This window comes from Carassius auratus, chromosome 43 (genome assembly GCF_003368295.1).
Source record: "Carassius auratus strain Wakin chromosome 43, ASM336829v1, whole genome shotgun sequence".
Classification (NCBI taxonomy): domain Eukaryota; kingdom Metazoa; phylum Chordata; class Actinopteri; order Cypriniformes; family Cyprinidae; genus Carassius; species Carassius auratus.
Genome location: NC_039285.1, coordinates 16,414,628 through 16,434,769, shown reverse-complemented (window position 1 = coordinate 16,434,769; position 20,142 = coordinate 16,414,628). Strand labels below are relative to the sequence as shown.

Genomic DNA, 20,142 nt, shown 5'->3' with positions numbered 1-20,142 from the left:
CCGAGGCGGAGCCCGATGCAGTTCCCGAGGCGAAGCCCGATGCAGTTCCCGAGGCGGTGCCCGATGCAGTTCCCGAGGCGGAGCCCGATGCAGTTCCCGAGGCGGTGCCCGATGCAGTTCCCGAGGCGGTGCCCGATACTGTTTCCGAGGCGGTGCCCGATGCAGTTCCCGAGGCGGTGCCCGATGCAGTTCCTGAGGCGAAGCCTGATGCAGTTCCCGATGCAGTTCCCGAGGCGGTGCCCGATGCAGTTCCCGAGGCGGTGCCCGAGGCGGAGCCCGATGCTGTCCCCGAGGCGGAGCCCGATGCTGTCCCCGAGGCGGAGCCCGATGCTGTCCCCGAGGCGGTGCCCGATGCTGTCCCCGAGGCGGTGCCCGATGCAGTTCCCGAGGCGGTGCCCGATGCAGTTCCCGAGGCGGTGCCCGATGCAGTTCCCGAGGCGGAGCCCGATGCAGTTCCCGAGGCGGAGCCCGATGCTGTTCCCGAGGCGGAGCCCGATGCTGTTCCCGAGGCGGAGCCCGATGCTGTTCCCGAGGCGGAGCCCGATGCAGTTCCCGAGGCGGAGCCCGATGCAGTTCCCGAGGCGGAGCCCGATGCAGTTCCCGAGGCGGAGCCCGATGCAGTTCCCGAGGCGGAGCCCGATGCAGTTCCCGAGGCGGTGCCCGATGCTGTTCCCGAGGCCGAGGTCGTTCCCGAGGCGGAGCCCGATGCAGTTCCCGAGGCGGAGCCCGATGCAGTTCCCGAGGCGGAGCCCGATGCAGTTCCCGAGGCGGTGCCCGATGCTGTTCCCGAGGCGGTGCCCGATGTTGTTCCCGAGGCGGTGTCCGTTACAGTTCCCGAGGCGGTGACCACAAGGCCGTGGTGGTCTTCGGCTCCGCCCTGGGAGACTCTGGCGGTGACCACGAGGACGTGGTGGTCATCCGCTCCGCCCTGGGGGACTCTGGCGGTGACCACGAGGACGTGGTGGTCGTCCGCTCCACCCTGGGGGACTCTGGTGATGACCATGAGGATGTGGTGGTCTTCTGCTCCGACCTGGTGGACTCCGGCCTCGACCACAGAGACGTGGTGGTCTTCCGCTCCGCCCTGGAGGGCTCTGGCCTTGACCACACGGCTGTGGTGGTCATCTGCTCCGTCCTAGTGGACGCCTCAACATGTCCTTCATGGACTTATGTTTTGTGTTTTTTGAGTTCTGTTTCTGTCTGTTCTCTTTAGTTTAGTCTGGCCCTCCGTCCCTCCCCCTGTACCTCCTCCGGTCCTCCTCCCTCCTCATCTCCCGGTTTTATGTATCATTTCTGGTGTTTGTCCCCCATGTGTTCCTTTTCTGGCCCTCCGTCCCTCCCCCTGAGCCTCCACCTGTCCGCCTCCCTCCTGGTCTCTGTGTCATGTTTTGTCTTTAAGCGTCTGGTAGCCGCTCCGTAGAGGGGGGGTACTGTCACAGTGTCTGGGTTGTTGTTCCCCGGGGTTCCACTAGATGTCCTCCTTCTCACGGTGCCTGTCCCAGATCACTTCCTGTTCCCTTATATGGTCACCTTCCTCCTTGTTACCTGATTGATTGTTCACCCCACCTGTCTCCTGTTTCCCAATTATCCTTCTGTGTATAAATACCCAGTCTGTCTTAGTCTATGTCACGGAGTCCTTGTCTGATGTCATTGTGTTTCAGGTCCATCAGTCTTGCTTTGTCTTACCCTATGTGTCTCATTCTCTCGTTCCACCAGACTTCCTCTACCTTTCCGTTCTTCCGAGTTCCCCGTTTCATCCGGTTCCCTTTTTGTTTGATTTGTCTCTCATGACTGTTTATTTTGTATTTACCCCTCTGTTTAAATAAAACCCTTACCTGCATTTGGATCTACCCTCTCTTTGTGTTTTTCCCCAATACCTATCGTGACACATGTGTTCTATGACGTTTGAAGCTTCGTTTGTCTGAAAACCATGTGACTGCTTCAGTATCTGATTCAAACCAGAGCCCGTCTACGGAGAGCCTTCCCACTCCCTATTAAGCCCTATTGTACAGAATTTTGGTAGCAGTTTCACCAGAGTACCACTGGGGGTGATCGCCATGAATGCAAAATGAATGGGAGTCTATGGGGCTAGAAGGCTAAATTTGTCCCTTTCACCCGATTGCTGTTGAGAAATCTCAGATCTGATTGTAGGTTTTGCAAGTTCAACATGGGTTATAGGTCGAATGAATGAAGGAGTACTTATGTCCTTTCGATTTCTTACAGGTTGAGTTGTTGTTGCCCATAACACGCTAGCATTCTGCTAATGAACGCTGATTGGTCAGTGAAGGATTGATTATGACCAGAGATACCGCTTGATGGCATCCGAATCAGAATCAGCGGGATCAGAATGTTAAGGCTGACTTTTTCGCCCAAGTTTTTCTTTTCAACGCAGCAATTTTTTTTTTTTTTTTTTTTTTTGTTGCTGGCACTTTTATCTGCCTATTGTTATGTATGTACTGTAAAATTTACACGGAAAATAAATTGAATTTGAGTACTTGTTGTGTTATTCTTCTGTTAAGAAATACCGGATACATATGGTATAGTATTGGCATCACATTCTGAGGTTTGTTCCACAAGCTTTACACGTATTATACATGTTTAATGTCATCCATCCATGCGGTCTCTTCTTTTTCCACACTTTTACTAATCTTCAGTGGCTGAATTCGCCATCGTGTATCGACTAACGTTAGATACATAGCTGATAGCAGAATGTCTAATAAGGGCTGTTAGCCAGCTGATGTCTAGCTGACAGCCTACGACCATTAATTGCTGATAGCTAATGAGGCCTGTCAGCCAGCTGATGGATAACTGATAGCCAGCTATACCGCCAAACATCCAACGACCGTTGTGTGTGTATTTTCGGCGTGGTCTTTCAAAACAACAAAACAAAAACTCTTCTAGCACGTGTATTTACCTATGTCAGCTGTGTTGTCAATGCCTCTAGAGAAAATTACAGAGCAGAGCACGAAAGCACCAGAGCCGTTTAATAATTCATTTTTCAACGGCTCTGGAAAGCACCATAGACATTCTCTGAAAGCACCAAAGTGACTGAAGGATTCCCGTAAAGCAGCAACTCTGGTCGTTGGATGTGTATGACATCTTGACATTTTAAAAGACTTTTTAAAGCAAATAGGAGACTCTAAAAAATCGAACACCCAGCAATGTGTAATTTCTTTGCATCTCCTTTCGAATACAACATTCAAATTACTAGACAAAAAATTATATACCGAGAAAAGTGGATTTTGAGGGGTATACCGCGATTGGCCTCCATTCATTCTGCACTCTTCCTGTGAGCGCCCTCATATGGAATCAGAGTGGAACTGCAACCATTTCAGAAGCCGGAAGTGTAGTGAGAGTGAAACTTCTCGCCATATTAGACATTCTCTGTTCAAACCACTGATCTGGTTCAAACCCTTTTTATACTATGTTCAAACCACGCGAACCGTTTCCTTTATATTACTTTATAATGGGTTAGCATTTTTTTTTCAATATTGTAATTTATATATTAAGCTGAAATGAACTTTGCCTATGAAAGAACATGACTGATGTGGAGTTAAAATATGTAGAGGATTTAATTCATGCATTTATTTAATTTATTTTACTTATTTTAGTGCCAGCACACCGACAAAAATTAATGACTTTGACAATGACCATTATTTCTATATAATAAAATAAAACAAAGAATCCGTTGTAGAATCAGTTTTATTTTTATGACCACTAGATGGCCACAACATAAAACCGTGTTGTAAAGTAATGAACCTTTGGTTCAAAACGCTTCACTTCGCCTGCTGTGAACAGACTAAATAAACTTAATAAACTCGCTTTCAACCTTGAATACTATCGTTTAGGTAGGACTTGAATGCACTTGTTCTGTTGCATAAAAGACTTTTATGTCATTGCCCATCTGCTTTACTTCCGGTTCAGATTTCTGGCGGTTTATTTTGAACGTGTGTTTTTATTCACCTTATTTTCCATGGCAACAACGGTGCCGCCATTGCGCTCGTTTTGTCATCTTACTTCCGGCTGAGGGACCGGATGTAACGTACCTAAGCTAGTAGCTGGCTAGATAACAGATCGCAGAACGAAGAGAAGTATGATATATGCTCAGTTAGGGGCTGCATAACAATTGTATAAAAAAAAAAACAATTGCACCAACGATGTAGCGAACACATTGTGACGCGGTCGGAGTGTTGTGGTGCACTTTACAATTTACACCCACCACCTAAAGAAGAGAAACACCTGAGGAAATGGATGACGGCGCTAAATTTGAAGCGCCCACCCAAGCGCTGTTATGTGTGTTTGTACCATTTCATGGACGGGAAGGCGACTGACGAACACCCTTACCCCGAGAAATGGCTCGACTACGATGTGCCGTTAAAGAGGTCACGCCGGGGATGAAAAGGTTGTCAGATTCGGGTAAGCTAACCTTAACTAGCTATGTGTTTGCTCGCCTAACGTTAGATTTATGAAGTCCGTTCTATGAATACATTTATGATCAGTAACAGGCAGTTAACAAAGACCACGAATTTTCCATGATTACCATTGTCCACCTATTTATTTAATATTTACGGTAGTACAAGATATTATAGTACATTACAATAGCTCACATTATTCCTGCTACAGAGATTGCAGGTGATAGCAGGCCAGCTAGCTACATTTCTCATTCAGATACTGACAGTTAACCGTGTGTATACTGTTTTGTCTCTAATGCATCTCTCTCTCTCTCACACACACACACACACAGTTCTAAGTTCGGGTCACATAATATATTAATTCTCATGATATATTGTAAGTACTAATGTAAAAGTGTTTAATTATTTCCACAGATGTATCGATGACCGCCAGTGATGCAGTGGACAACTGTGAGGGTGATCAGATCCACATGCCCCTGATCTTGCTGAAAGTCACCAGAAGTTACCTGCTGTGATAGTTATTTTTTATGAACCTTTACAAAGTCACCAGAAGTTACCTGCTGTAATAGATATTTTTATGAACCTTTACAGTGTCACCTGACATTACCTGCTGTAAATAGTTTTTATTTATCTTAATTTGATCTTTTTTTTCATCTTTAATCTCTGATTTGAAGGAATAAGTCATGTCAAGTTTGCAAGTTAATTCCATCTTGGTTTATTACATATGGAAATAAAATGTTATAGGATGGTCAGTAGGAGGTGTCTCTTGCTTCCTGGAAACAACAAACACTGATCAACACATCACAAATGATTTTATACAACTTATATTAAATAATCCATGTTCTAAAAAACAAATCACAGTCTGTCTCTTGTTTAACAAAACTGATTTAAAACAACTTATTTCATATAGTTAGTCTTCACCCATATCCTCTACATCCCATCTCAATTACCTAATATCCTATCCTTAACCTAATTAGTCTCATTCCTGCTTATTTACAAAGCTGCAAGCATCTTGTGGAAAGCAGCAGGTCGGCTGCCTGAAACTCATCTGACACAAGGAAGCATACACTTAAAATAAAAGGTTTGTAGTCTAGCTCCAGTCTTGGCACAGAATTGCTCATTGTGTGGCACATGCTGTGAGGGAACCCAGATGAGCAGCTTACAGGTCCTCAGCCCTGTACAGAACATGGCAAACCTAAAATACATTTCAAAGCTTTCACAGTTGTCTTATTTCAGAATTATTCATTATTATTACACTTGACGTTTATCTACAATATTCATTGATTAGACAATGTACACCTACCAAATCTTACCTTTCCTCACCTTTTGCATATACACTGTGCAGAATTAAGAAGCAATTAAGCTGATTTTCTGATCATATTTTTTGGTAAAATTTACCAATTCCAAACCAAACCAATCTTAACTATTAATTTTGCCTTTAATCTTTTATAAGTGATATATAATCTTTTTTTGGCTTGTTTTATCTGTAAAATAAAATCTGCCTAATAATTATGCAAACCTGGATTTAAGGCGTTTTTCACTTCCAAGTTCCAGCCTCCTCCTTTTCTAATGCATAATTGATAAACGTTCACTTACCTTACTCCACTGTACAATTAAGTTATTAGACAAAATACTTAGTCTGATGATGGTCATCAAACACGTTATTATACTTTTAAACATTTATAACTTCGTGTATATTAACATCACACACACACACACGCACAAAACTCGTTAACACGTTAACAGCGTCGATGGATGGGACAATTTGAGACCATTTGATCGTCGTAAGACGTTTTCATCGTGCTCCCAATTTATAACATAACGTTCTTTGTCATTTCGCCACAGTCATAGCTGGCTATAAACAATCTTACAACTACTAAACTAGTAACCGGACGTGCCGTTATCGGTTTAGCGGAAGTCGGGTGACAAAATGCGGAAATGCGAAGTATTAAAAGTGGGCGGGGCGGAATAAGGTGAATACCGTCAATGGTAAAATGCGAAAGATGTGACGATAACCCATATTAAAATTGAACGACTAACATCGCTCGCACGATGGACGCACAAGTCAGATCTGTTCTACGTCGGGTAATCCGGAGAATACCGAACAAAAATATAGAAAATCTTTTGAAGAAATGGAATTGTTTATCTACAGATCAGCTCTGTGCCCTTGATTACACAAGACCCAAATGGATGATAGTGGAACTTGTCGCCAGCTTCTGTGAGGTAAGATACATCCATTAAATGATTATTCTATATATATATATATATAAATCGGCATCGACATAAATGATTATCACTATACATGTATGTATGTATGTATGTATGTATGTATAGTGTTAAGCATTTATGTCTATGCCGATTTCCATTCTGTTTGAATCCCAAAAAATTCTAATTAATCTATTTTCATTTCAGTGTTTGTCGGTTTCCTGTGACTTAATCCAAACCCAGTAGAAGTAGACAGGTTTCATGAAAGCTTAAGCTTTTTGTTTTAAAGAATCAGAAACGTGATTAATTGCTGTCCATCAAACGGTAATATTACCGTAAATTGCCAACCAGCACACTTCTATATTTGCGGAGCAATATTTTGTCATTCATTTCTGATGAAAAATAGGTAATCAAGTAACACAACACGGTGGATTTTTCTTTTTTATAAAATTGGGTTTAAGTTAGGACTCCTTTCAGAACAGACATAAAATGATTGTCAAATCTCTCTCTCTCTCTCTCTCTCTCTCTCTCTCTCTCTCTCTCTCTCTGTCACTCTCTCATTCACTCTATTGCAGGATAACAGTCTTAACCTGAAGCAGATCACTAATTTGGAAATGATGTGTGAGTGAAATGGCCTTTTTTTTTTACAAGTGTTTATTGTAACTTAAAAATAAATAATACCAGGCCCCATACCTGAATTAATTCACCAAGTTTGTCTTTTTTCTTCTCTCTCATAGATCATATAGAAAACCCTGATCAAGGCGTGTGGCATGCATGTCAGCTTACTGAAGCACAGGGTATGGGTGTTTTATTTATGCATTTTATTGTTAAATTGATTTGAAGCAATGTACAATGAGCAAAGTTTATTACACTATGAGTGTTTGGTTGTTTTGACTTTTTTAAATATAAATAAATAGGCCTACTTGTCTGAAGCAGTTCCTTTTCTTTTCCTCCACAGATGATGCAGTGTGTGTAGATCTGACACAGTTCAAAGAGCAGTTTAAAGCACACTTGCATGGGGTCGTTCGGCATGTAATGGCACAACTTCATTCGGCATTTAAGCTTTCAAATCCAACTCAACTTTTTTAGCTTTTTCAAATCCAACTCCAAAATAACATTACTCAGTCTATTAACTAAAATCTTTTGCTTCTGCTTTTCAAGATTTCCATTAAGATGAAGAAACATGAGGATGAGGCTATATGGATTCGGATTGCCTGGGGTGACAACTTCAGCAAACCCAACCACCTCAAGCCAACCTATGTTGTGCACCACCTTCACACTTCCTATGTGTTTATATCCAACCTCATGGCCAAACACAAGATATTTCTGTGTCAGGTGACCTTTGATTGAGATATATATATATATATATATATATATATATATATATATATATAAAATACACACACATCTCCTATTGGCTTCCTTCGCCATCTCTTTTAGTGTGATATAAGTTTGTTTCAACTAAGTTTATTAGCATCTAGTCAGATGTTGATGCAACTTGATACCCCCACCACATAACATTTTTGTGTCTGTGTTCACTTCCATTCATAGGCATTAGTAATGGCAACTAAACATGGCTCTATAAAGGATGGACACCTGAGCACCAGGAGTCTCACTGGAATGAGGGAGTTACTTCTGAGACGCTACCAGCAGGTAACCTACCGGGCTTTCCAGGTGGCAGCTCGCAGGAAAATCCAAATGTGTTGCTTAATTTTATACATTGTTTTTAAATAGCTTTAGGAATTTGTATGTGTTTTTAATTTTTGTATACATTTTTTTTTGCACTCACATAAATTTAAATTAAACCTTTTTTCCACTTGTTGTCCTGCCACGACGTCTGTAGTAGTAGACATTTTCACTATTACAAAACACAGCTTATTCACTGCCACACTTTTAATCCACTTTTTAATCCACCAAAGATGTTGTTTTGTACCCTACCATCTGCAATCTGTACTGTACATACCCTGACCACTTCCTAATGTGATTTCAGTTGTGTAGTCACAGAAGGTGTCGATGTCAAGAATGCACCGAGGACAGATATTGGAGTGATAAAATATTGTTGCAATGTGAATATTAGAATGAGTTACATTGTTTTTTTGTTTTTTTCTAAATATTTTTTATTATTATTATTGTAGTAAATGACATTTCTTACATAACAAACACTAAACTTATTCTATTTATTATTTTGTTTTATAATGTTTTTAACGCTTATATTTTACTGATAGGTTTTTCCAAATGCACACTCAAGCATCCTACAGGAAAGAAACACCCTTCCATCTCGTATGTACCTGTTTTTATTTTTGTGTTTCTTACATGCCTAAGAATCAAAAATAAATAAATATGAACAATCTCTTTCCGCAAAGAAATACGATTCTACAGAAAGCATGTTTTGATTCTCAATGAGAGCTTTAGGAATCACTTTCTAACAGGATCATGAGCCCAGGCATAAATCAGAAACACTGATTTAAGTTTATAACCAAAATCGAGTATTCCAGTCAGAAATCAGATTTAAATACTATTTCAAATCTGTAATAAAAATTATTCATAAAAGATTGTCCACATTAAACTTCATAAATCTTCAGAAGAACGCTGTTCTTTGTGTTGAATTAGCAAACATTCTTATTTAAATGCTTTGCTATTGTAAAAGCAGTTAGCAAATAGATGTGATGTATCCTTTAACTTCACTTTAAATAATCTACCGTATTTTTCGGACTATAAGTGGAATCAGTCCAAAAATACGTCATGATGAGGAAAAAAACATATATATGTCGCATTGGAGTATAAGTCGCATTTATTTAGAACCAATCACCCAGAGAAAACATTACCATCTACAGCCACGAGAGGGCGTGCTATGTTTTCAGTGTAGACTACAGGAGCACTGAGCAGCGTAGAGCGCCCTTTCGCTGCTGGAGACGGTAATGTTTTCTCTTGGTTCATTTCTCTCGTTTCATGTCAAATTAATTTTGATAAATAAGTCGCACCTGACAATAAGGCGCAGGACCAACCAAACTATGAAAAAAAAGTGCGACTTATAGTCCGGAAAATACGGTATATGTAGTTTTGTTGGTCTTTTTTACAGATCCTTGTATTGGAAAAGAACACAGTGGCCATGAAGACATGAGGCATCAGATGTCCTGTGAGGCGTTTGGACATGGTCCTACACCAAAGCTAGAAACAGCAGTGTACAGAGTGAGTGTGTGAACCTCTGATCTCACGTAACCATCTTTAGATTGGATTTCATTAGTCTGTTACATAAAATTACATATTGCATCTCAATTAACCACAACAAATAGCCTAAACAAACTTTTTGACATTTATAAATGGGCTTTACTACATGGATCCTCTTTTTTTTCTCTTAGCTTGAGACAAGGTACAGGGGAAATGACAACCAAACCCTCAGTGACAGAGAGGAGTTCTTCAGAGGGGTGGTCAGGTTCTCAAGCAGCAGTCTGCTAGACTCCTTGCGTCACTGTGTTGCTTCAGGTGAGAGATGACAGAAATTGCCTATGCTTCTCAGTCAGAACCTCAGCACTGTTTTCTGCTTCACTGCAGTTAATAAAGTATTTATTTTTCTATTGGCAGGCATGGCTGAAGGTCCAGTCACTCCGCTATTGTCAGCCATCACTCAGAGAGGAAGGAATTATTTTGTTATCACAGACAAAGGCCCTAGTGTTTCCAGCCAAGCATCAGCACAGAGAGCCTGACCACATCTGACATTGCAGAGAAATATCAGTTCAACCAGGATATGCATACATGGGAATATATATTTAGCATCCTCCACAGCTAAAACACTTTAGAGTAGCCATGTGTATAGTCTATCAGCATCATAAGAGGACATGTCTGAGACCTCTGTAATGATCACTGATCCAGCAAGGAGAGAATGTTTTTACATTTAAGCTTGGTAATACAGCCTGTATGATTTTAGTGTCATTTTAGCTTGGTTTTAAATAAAGGTTTTGATTGAAAAAAATAATTTTTCCTACTAAGTTTTGTATGTCTGAAATCACATTTAACTTTTAAACAACTTTACCCAACTGTCATGCGTCGTTCAACCCTGTAATATTGCATGACCGGATTATAATAAATGTTGACAAAGGAAATTCAAAGTTGATTTACACTTGAATTTTTTGATTTTATCATGAATCCTTACTCTTTTGCAGTACCATAATTTTGGCTAAAATACAATTAGTAACTTGGTATCAATTAAATTAAATCTGAAAACCTCTTACACTGTCTGAAGTGTTGCTTTGCTCTTTTCAAGATAATGTTGAAAATACACTGTAAACCTGTATATCAGAAGAATTTTTGGGCTTTTTATGAGCCAGCACAAATTAATGGCATGATCTACTCTATGGGGAAATGCCACTTTAAAATTAAATTAAGGAATAAATTACCAACTTTATTCAAACAAAAATTGTGAGATATCAGTATTAAATGCAGACATTTTCTGTTTCTATGGCAAGTACAAGAGAGAAAAGATGTGTGTCAAGTTTGATTATTTTTTTTTTTTAGTTTTGATAGATTTAATCTCCAACCATAAATATTGGACCCAGTCTTTTTACCAAATATATCAAAAATATAATAAAATCAGAAAATTATAAAGAAAAGGAAATGATAATGAATGTAAAATCCGTTCAAAAGTTTGGGGTCAGTATGATTTATTTTTTTCTTTTTTAAGGATCCATAAGGAGCAAACAAAAGTTACCAACTGTAACCTGAATGTTTGAGGCTTCCAGTGTCATTGACCTCCATTTATAGCTTAACAAAAAAAAATAAAAATAACTTATATCCCTTAGTTTTAGAAGATATATAGCTTTTTTTTTTTATGAATATCCAAAATACAACAAAAGCAGTAATATTGTGAAATAGGTTTACTATTTAAAATAATTGCTTTCTATTGGAATATATTTAAAATATTTATTCCTGTGATCAAAACTAAATCTTTAGCATCTTTACCCCAGTCTAGAGTGTCACGTGATCCTTCAGAAATCATTCTAATATAGCTGATTTTGCCCCAGCTTGATCTATGCCAGTGCTACTCTGTCAAAATATTTACTATTTTTGTATTTAGTATTTTTACTACTTTATGATGTTAATAAATATTTATATTCAAAAAATTATATTTAAAATTTCTAATAATGAACATGTTTATGGTCTAATTTATATTTATATTTCAATCCTTCTGTTCATCAAAAACCCTGATGATAAAAGTATATCTTGTTGTTCTGTCTACACTGGTTGCTGTACTATACTATTTTTGACATAAATACATTTGGAACGTTCGCTTACAAATAGCGTACATCCAGCTTGTGGGCGTATGCTTGGCGTATGCGTCTTCCGGAAGTAAATGTGCGGAGTGTCCGTTGTGAGTTGGTTGCTATGCGACGTGTCCCGGAAGTGAATGTGTACGTTGTGGCGTGTTGAATCATGGCTGCGTCAACAATCAACAGTAATAGCCATCACAAAGGGCAAAAATGTAACGAGAAGCTGCCTTTACAAGGCAGAGAGATTGTTAAACCCTCCATAACAGAGCTCACCAAAGAAGTGCGGACCAACATCCTCTGTACGGTGGAAGGATGCGGGAAGATTCTGCCTAACACTCCAGCACTCAACATGCATCTGGTCAAGTCCCACAGAATCAAGGTACAACATTATATTAAAACCAAGATACATGCTATTTTACGTTTTTTATGTTTTTCACTTTTGATCTGCTTAATTTTTAGTCTTATTTCACTATTTTCTTGACTCTTTTCCAGTCTATTTTGCCTTTATAATCTTGTTTTCTGATTCTGACTGATGAGAATTACTTTGTGTGTGTGTTTGATATTAAAATAAATTAAATTACATTACATTTATGCATTTAGCAGACGCGTTTATCCAAAGCGACTTACATTGCATTCAGGCTAACAATTTTCTCCTAACATGTGTTCCCTGGGATTCGAACCCCCAACCTTGCACTTGCTAACACAATGACATATGTTACTCTAAACATATAGGTATATAACATGCACTAGATTAACCAGGGGGGTGGAATCCTCCTGGTGAAAAAAAAGACAAATAGCATCCCCCGAAGCACCCCCTTTAGATTAAAAATGTTGTGTATTATGTCAAATTTATTATTCAAATTAAATGTTACATTTCACTACTTGATAATTTGTAATTCATTAACTAATCAACGGCGATTGGCCAATCAGGTTCTGTTCTGTAACTTTTGAAGTTCTTTAAAGAAGACAATAGAAATTCAAAGATTATTTAAAAAGGGAATCAAAGCAGTGGTTCCTAAACTTTTTGAAAGCACGGCACCCCTTAGTAGGGTTTTATTTTATTTTATTTTTTCATGGCACCCCATCTCATAAAAATGCATGTGTACATGCATATATGAAATGAAATCCAGATCAACAAACATATGAAGCATAAACAGCAGCATTAATTTATTATGAATGTATCACAACAGACAATATATGAGAAGCAACCTATTAAAAAATCTGTCCAAAGACCATCTGTCTTTTACAACTGGATGAGACATCAACAGACTGATTTGAACCATTTACTGTAAAACACATTTAAAGATCAACATTTAACTCTTCAAATTATAAAAAGTTCTTATCATTTCAAATAAATGTTGTAAAATTGTGTTCCTCATTTGATTTGTACAAACCTGACTTTATAACAACAAATTACACAAAGTTTAGGAAGCCTATACAAAACTGAAGATCAGTAAACACTGTGGAACCAAATAAATAAGAAACGCTATGTTTATTAGCAAGACGAATAAGAAAGAATGGAGACATGGCATATTCGATGTAAAATAAACTAAAAATACACAGTTTAAATCAATTTAAATCAGCAAACACTGTGGAACCAAATAAATAAGAAACAAATGTTTAAAAAAACTTGCAATATCACCTTAGATAAATGGCAGATGTCAACAGGGTTTAAAAAAAAAAAATGTGCATATCATTTTGAAACTCTTCTGTCATCATCTTGTCGCTTCTCCTCACATGTTAAATGGAATCTGGTATGTGATGCGACTGTCGGTTGGCATGCTGCATTGAGCAGCCACATTCAGTTTTCATTTTAGTGAACAAAATGATGTTTATTAGGAACCTACTATAAAATCAAAACTATACGGTGGGGGCGTGACTTAACTAGTGTTGTTGCTTCACACGGGTAAAACCATCAACACCTTCTCTAAAATTAATTTTGTGTCTTGTCAATCACTGCGTGAGATATAAAAATGACCTGTACAAAGGGCAGAGCGGGCGATTATCTCCTGAGAACAGTCCAATTGACGTTAAATAGGCTAGCCTACATTAAACTTCAAATAAGTATGAATATATCAATGTTTTTTTGCATATTTCCATTTGGACATGATCATTTGTTGGTGTTTTGATTATTATTATATGGTATTATAGTATTTTAGTTTGTTTTAATTGGGAAAAATCTCAGATTCTGCGGCACCACCAGCCAGTTGTCACGGCACCCACTTTGGGAACCACAGGTGTGTTTCATTCCTTTAATGAATCTGTTTTTGAACGAATCACGTGTGCCAGTGATTCAACAGTCTATTCACTTGTTTAATTTCTAATTGAATCAGCCGTTTTGAATGAATCATTTGATTTGTATGATTCAGTAAATCATTTATTAAAACAGGGATTTGATGCCACCTATGTGCGGTTTTATTGCCATCTTTATTTATCCGTGACAGCCCTAAACAAGCCTTGGTGCCAGCACTAAAACACATTCAGCAAAATCTTGTTTAATTAATAGTATTGACCCAAATTATTCCATTTCAGGCCCTGAAAAAAAAAACCCCTAATAATACATTTTCATAAAATAAAAACCTTTTTAGACAATTTTTTTTAATCATTTAAAATGACCACACCATCCACCCTGAATGTTTTTTTTTATATATTTATATTATATATTTGTATTTTATACTTATTTTTTTTATATTTATTATTTTTTTATACAATTCGACCACTGTATATAACATGCAATACAATAATGACTTTGAACTTTTAGTTAGTTAAAGAAAATTAATCTTTACAAACCCAAATGAGAAATATATCTGAAATTATTGTATTTGACTGCATGTGTTATAATATAAAGAGAAACCACACAGTTAGAGCTATTCTGGGGATGTTAAGCATCTCATTATCAACCTTTTTTTGCCAGCTCATAGCAGGATTGACATTATATTGAATGAGACCTGCTTCACAGGCTGAAAGCCTGAGTGATGTAACCCAGTTTGCAGCACAGAACGAGCCAGGGCTGTTTGCCAGGCATGAATTCTGATTCCTGCAGTCTTTGTGGCACCGAGGAGGAAGGACCAGAATGTTCTTAAACCTCGGGGTTGGGAGGCTTTGCTAATTTCATGCATTCTTTTTCACACGTAAATATTAAATCATTATTTTATTGCATTCCTCTGTAAATAAACACAAGCAATAGAGAAACCTAGTGTCTATTTGCTGTTCAGTGTGGGAAAGCATTGTACTGTTGTTGTTCTTATTGCAACTTGTTGATGAAAAAACACATAAAATCCAACCTGACCATTCAGACTGAAAAGCATTAAAGGAATTGTTCATCCGATAATGATAATTCTTTCATTATTACTCACTTTCATGCTGTATTTACTTACATATGTTTTCATGTCTTCTGCAGGAAAAATAAAATAGAATATGATCACTTTTTATGAATCACAGACCAAAATGTGATGAAAATGAAATGATGGTGGCATGGTGCTAATACTAACCACCGAAGCATCACGTCACTAATGCCTCAAAATGATATGCTCATGCCATCACAACTTCGATTTTTCTTCCTCAGGCACACAATTTATGTTTATTTCAATTTCATTGTGTCTGGTGACCCACACTGAGTGGATTATTCTCCTCAGGGTCAATCCGATGGCTTTTCAGAAGCATGTATCTCCTATTTCGAAAGTCTGTTCCCTATGAAGGGGAACGTCTCGGATTATGTAACCTTGGTTCCATGAATAGTAAATAAGATACTGCTTGGCTTGCTATTCTTCTCCATGTTCTCTAGCTACTTGAACAAGAAGCAATATTATTGTTGCTTCATTGTCAACTTTTAAAGTTGTTTCTTTCTATATTTCTTTTGATTTCAGGAGGGTCTGGTCAACCCCACAATTAGAAAGGACATCAAGGAATCACAAAAGCTCTACTGTTGCCCAATAGAAGGCTGCCCAAGAGGATCAAACAGACCCTTTTCTCAGTTTTCGCTTGTTAAACAGGTACCTGTCATTGTCTGGGGTTTTCTGTGATGTTATTTTACTTTACCTTTGGTAAACTGGCACTAAATATTGTATTCTCTTTTGGAAATTGATATATAATTTATGTCCTGCTCGGAAAAAGAGCTGCTGACTAACATGTTTCCTAATCTTACTAATGGTGTAGCACTTTATGAAGATGCATGCAGAAAAGAAGCACAAGTGTTTGAAGTGCAGTAATGGCTACAGCACCGAGTGGGACCTGCGGAGACATGCTGAGGATTGTGGGAGGACATACAGCTGTACATGTGGGTGTCCTTATGCCAGTAGAGCAGCACTGCTCTCTCATATCTACAGAACAGGCCACGAGCTTCCCAAAGAGCACAGGTACTCATTTTATCTGGCTAAGGCCAGACCTAAGACCTAAGAATTTTAGAATAGGAAATCATAAAAAAAGAGCGTGGTGTGATTTCAACCTTGGCTTGCATAAATCATAATACTAATATATCTTTATTCAAATAGATAGCTTATCTGACCTAGGATAATATGTGGCTCAGGACAACCATTCCGTCCTTCATTTTTAACGTATATCCCAGTGTAAGGTTGTTGATCATACTTATTTGTCTTCTAGGTATCCACCAGTGAAGAAGAGGAAAATGGAAAGATTGTCAAGCAGTGCAACAAATTTGATGTCGGATGAACTAATAAATGAAATTCCAGACTGTATGAAAAAGCTCAGTGAAGGAGTAGTCCCCAACATACTATTCTCGGGGGCCTCAGACACAGCACAACACAACATAAACCACCCTAGAAACACCCAGAAACTCCTTCTCCTGAAGCCCAAAGTGGCCCTAGTCAACTTTCCTATTATGCAGTTCACCCACCTGCCTGTTCTCCTCCCCTCTGCGGAAAGTAGTGCCTTGAGGTCGTTGGTCTTGTCTGTGGATGCGCAAGGGTCTATAAGCACTGTGCATATTTTGGCACCATCAGTCAGCACAGTGGTGCCTGATGTGAACAATAAGACTTTCAAAGAGTCCTTTCCTGTGCATACATCAGGCCCAGAAACAAATAGCACAGGGGTACAGGTCAATCTTGAGAATCAAGACTCTGTGGGAGATCCAGTGGATCTTGGATCCAGAAACAAAAGCACTTCAACAAACATTCAAACTGACTTAAGATACCTCAACAAAGGGATGGATGCTGGACCATTGACTGCTTCCCACTGCTGTGAGGCCTCAGTGTCCTCTTGTTCTCAGACAGACATCAGTGTAAACGCTCAGATTCAGCTGCCCGTCAATGTGCAATCCCAGACGCAACCCTCGCGATTCAAAGCCACGTTTTCCATTGGAGCACAGACAGATGTTTTCAGCTTCACTTCCTTTAATGTGACCCGAGAAACACAAACAAGCTGTTCTACAGCCCCAGTGGATGAAAGCCAAATGGACCAAGCAATGTGCACAAATCTTTTCGATTCTGATACTCTGAGTGTCTCCACTCAGACTGCAGTGGCTGATGCACATTTCAGAGCTAGTGGTCTAGAAGATCATCTGACCAGCACTGGAGCTGGGTTTTTTGAGGACAAGACTTCTGCATCCATGTGTTTTGGGGCCCAGACTGACATTTTGCATCAAAACACAGTAGCAGACAACCAGACACAAACCATGATACTCTTCCGTGACCTTGAAAATATACTTTCTGACAGCATGACCGGGGCAGCTTCAGGCTGTCCCTCCGGTTTACCTGCTACGCATGAACCGCATCACACTGGCATTGACTTTGACTTTGAAGAGTTCCTTAATGCGACACACATTCAGACTCAGACGGAAGAAAGTGCTTTGAACAGTCTGAACACAGCAACATTGGAACTCCTAGATATTGAGACACAGACTGACTTCCTGCTCTTCGACAACCTTGGTAATGGGCACAACGGTGACGTTGGAACAAGGGTGCCACCAAGTGATCTGGAGCTTGAGATGTTTGACACTCAGACCCAGACAGACCTCAACTTCCTGCTAGACACAGGTGGGCACATGCCCCTTGGCAGTATCCTCAGACAGTCTAGTTTCAGCATGAGCACCGAGTCCTCAGACACAGAAACACAGACTGATGTCAGGCCTGCTCCACTTTCTCTGCCATGCTCCCATGATGGGCAGGTGAGGCTCAGCAGTGCTGAAACCCAGACTGTATCTAGTTCCTTTCAGAGCCTTGGCCACCTCTTCCACACTACCAATGAGACCCAAACAGCAGTGGATGACTTCCTTTCAGCTGACTTGGCCTGGAACATGGAGTCTCACTTTAGCTCGGTGGAAACCCAAACGTGTTAGGAACTCGTCTCACTATTTTGACACTATGGGAAAGCCAAGAGCTAAAGGCTCCATCAAAGGTGATTTGGCTGATTTAGCTCAGATAATGAAGGAGTCATACCTAGTATCTCTCCTGCAAGGGTGGCAGAACAAAACAGTCCCTACCAACCATTTAGAGCTCAAGAATTTAGTTTTTAGACACAAGTCGTCCACAATAAGGCATTGCATATATGCCCAAGTCTAAGGATGTATTAATATACTTTTGCAGCACTTTATCACCTCACTATTAATGTTCAACATATATTGTTAGTCCTAAAAGTATTTTGTTTTTGTACATGCTGTTTTTTTAACCTTGAGCTTTTTGTTTGCTTTGTGGTATAAACAAATGCATGTTACATTTAATAGTGCAATGACCTAGACGCATCTAAATAGCCACTGTGAGAATATTTAGGTCTTGATTCATTACAGAATTCATGCAAATGTTTCTTGCTGACTGTTATGGCATGATAATATAATCGTTACATCCTAAATCAGTTGAATTTGCATCTTATGCATGTTTCAGACATCGCATTTCCTTCAAAACTGAGATGCGGATTTGCTCTTGTTTACTGTGGTTTGCGTTCTGTACTGTGAGTAGATTCAGATACGCAAACCACAAATGTTTACTGTTAAACAAAACCTTTAATATTTCTTTGAAAGCAAGTATCTGTTTTCGTGGAATATGTTCCTCCCTCCTTATGATTTCAGTTAAAAGTTTACACATAGTGTATAAACCTTTTTGTTGATGCCTTAATTCAAGTGTTAATATGCTTTCGATTGAGATAATGAAACAGTGCTGCTTAATGGAGATGCAGAAATGCTGATCTTTGTGTTTTCATTTTCTTTATTCCCGTTTTCTTTATTCATACATATTTGTTTTTGGTTCTTATGAACGTTTCAACTTTGTGTGTCAAAATTCACTACTCTTTGGCCTTAGTACACTAAATATAAAAGGCAACCATAGCTTTTTTTTTTATTCAGCATTGTGTGTGTGCGTGTGTGTGTGTAAGTGGGATATGCTTCTAATTTTTTTCATTTTCTTTTTTTGTGAAATGTCCAATTTATTTGTACTCCTGTACTTAATGTATATAGTGGAATTTCCACAAGTAGAATGTAAGCGACGCAGTGTCTGTTCCCTTTATTGACGTCACAATGGCTGCTTCTTAACATTACCGCAAAAGAGCTTTAGTATTTTTATGCCAAACACTAGGAATTCTAGCATTCATGATATTAGGATCTTGGAATAAATACTGCAAATGTACAAGTTAATATTCTGTAGGCGATGATGTCATAGTTTAAACTGTTGTGATCGTAAACTTGAAAGTGTCCAGCTAAGCTCAAGTTTTTCGCTGTAAAGAGTGCATGCATATTTTTGTGGCAAGAATAACTTTTGTTACTTTTTGTTTTTCAACATGTGTCTTATTTAACTTAGTGTAGGACATAATTTATAACTGAGTATAATAATGATAAAATGATTATTATTTTTGTTCTTTAGAGGCTGCCATGTGTATAATTGGGCTATGTTCTGTTTTGGCTATGCTGATGCACATGAAACTGGAAAATAAACCACAGAAGAAAAAAAATGGGTTTTATTTTCTTCTATTCTCTGCTATTCTCCTGAGCAAATATTAGTGTCAATATTAATATTAATATTAGTGTTAATATTAATTGGGTTAATTTTGTCAAATCTAGCTGTACGGAGCTTTGTAGAACATTCTCAAGTTGTGAAAAATTTGATGGAACCAAAATAATACTGTTGTCAACCACGGAAGGCTGCATTTTTGTCTCTGATTATTATTCAAAGCCATATACATACAAATGGCACGTGATATAAAGTACTATTCAGTTGTATATTTGTAAAGGATCAACTACACCTGAATTCAGCTAATCAGGTTCATTGTTGGACAGTGATTGTAGCTTCTTTGATCGCTGAACATGCATAGTGAAATAACAT

The 20,142-nt window shown here is 38.9% G+C and overlaps 2 protein-coding genes across 2 annotated transcripts; both read left to right on the top strand.

Moving 5' to 3' along the window:
- Positions 1–3,810: 3,810 nt before the first annotated feature.
- cenpn (centromere protein N) lies at positions 3,811–10,575 on the top strand. The gene is made up of 11 exons (XM_026231240.1): positions 3,811–3,954; positions 6,387–6,632; positions 7,190–7,235; positions 7,352–7,411; positions 7,573–7,646; positions 7,776–7,949; positions 8,166–8,267; positions 8,840–8,894; positions 9,694–9,803; positions 9,974–10,097; positions 10,197–10,575. Exons 2-11 carry the CDS (start codon positions 6,462–6,464, stop codon positions 10,316–10,318), a joined length of 1,038 nt encoding a protein of 345 aa, XP_026087025.1. The 5' UTR covers positions 3,811–3,954; positions 6,387–6,461; the 3' UTR covers positions 10,319–10,575.
- Positions 10,576–11,949: 1,374 nt separating this feature from the next.
- Positions 11,950–19,227, top strand: atmin (ATM interactor). The gene is made up of 4 exons (XM_026231238.1): positions 11,950–12,257; positions 15,745–15,870; positions 16,034–16,233; positions 16,478–19,227. The coding sequence occupies exons 1-4, from the start codon at positions 12,042–12,044 to the stop codon at positions 18,168–18,170; spliced, it is 2,235 nt and encodes a 744-aa protein (XP_026087023.1). The 5' UTR covers positions 11,950–12,041; the 3' UTR covers positions 18,171–19,227.
- The last annotated feature ends 915 nt before the right edge of the window (positions 19,228–20,142 follow it).

Excerpts from the sequence above, each read along its gene's own strand:
- cenpn (XM_026231240.1), top strand. The coding sequence starts at position 6,462 with ATGGACGCACAAGTCAGATCTGTTCTACGTCGGGTAATCCGGAGAATA. Across the intron at positions 7,647-7,775 it reads TGCATGGGGTCGTTCGGCAT|ATTTCCATTAAGATGAAGAA; the intron begins GTAATGGCACAA and ends CTGCTTTTCAAG. Across the intron at positions 9,804-9,973 it reads TAGAAACAGCAGTGTACAGA|CTTGAGACAAGGTACAGGGG; the intron begins GTGAGTGTGTGA and ends TTTTTCTCTTAG.
- atmin (XM_026231238.1), top strand. The coding sequence starts at position 12,042 with ATGGCTGCGTCAACAATCAACAGTAATAGCCATCACAAAGGGCAAAAA. Across the intron at positions 12,258-15,744 it reads TCAAGTCCCACAGAATCAAG|GAGGGTCTGGTCAACCCCAC; the intron begins GTACAACATTAT and ends TTTTGATTTCAG. Across the intron at positions 15,871-16,033 it reads AGTTTTCGCTTGTTAAACAG|CACTTTATGAAGATGCATGC; the intron begins GTACCTGTCATT and ends CTAATGGTGTAG.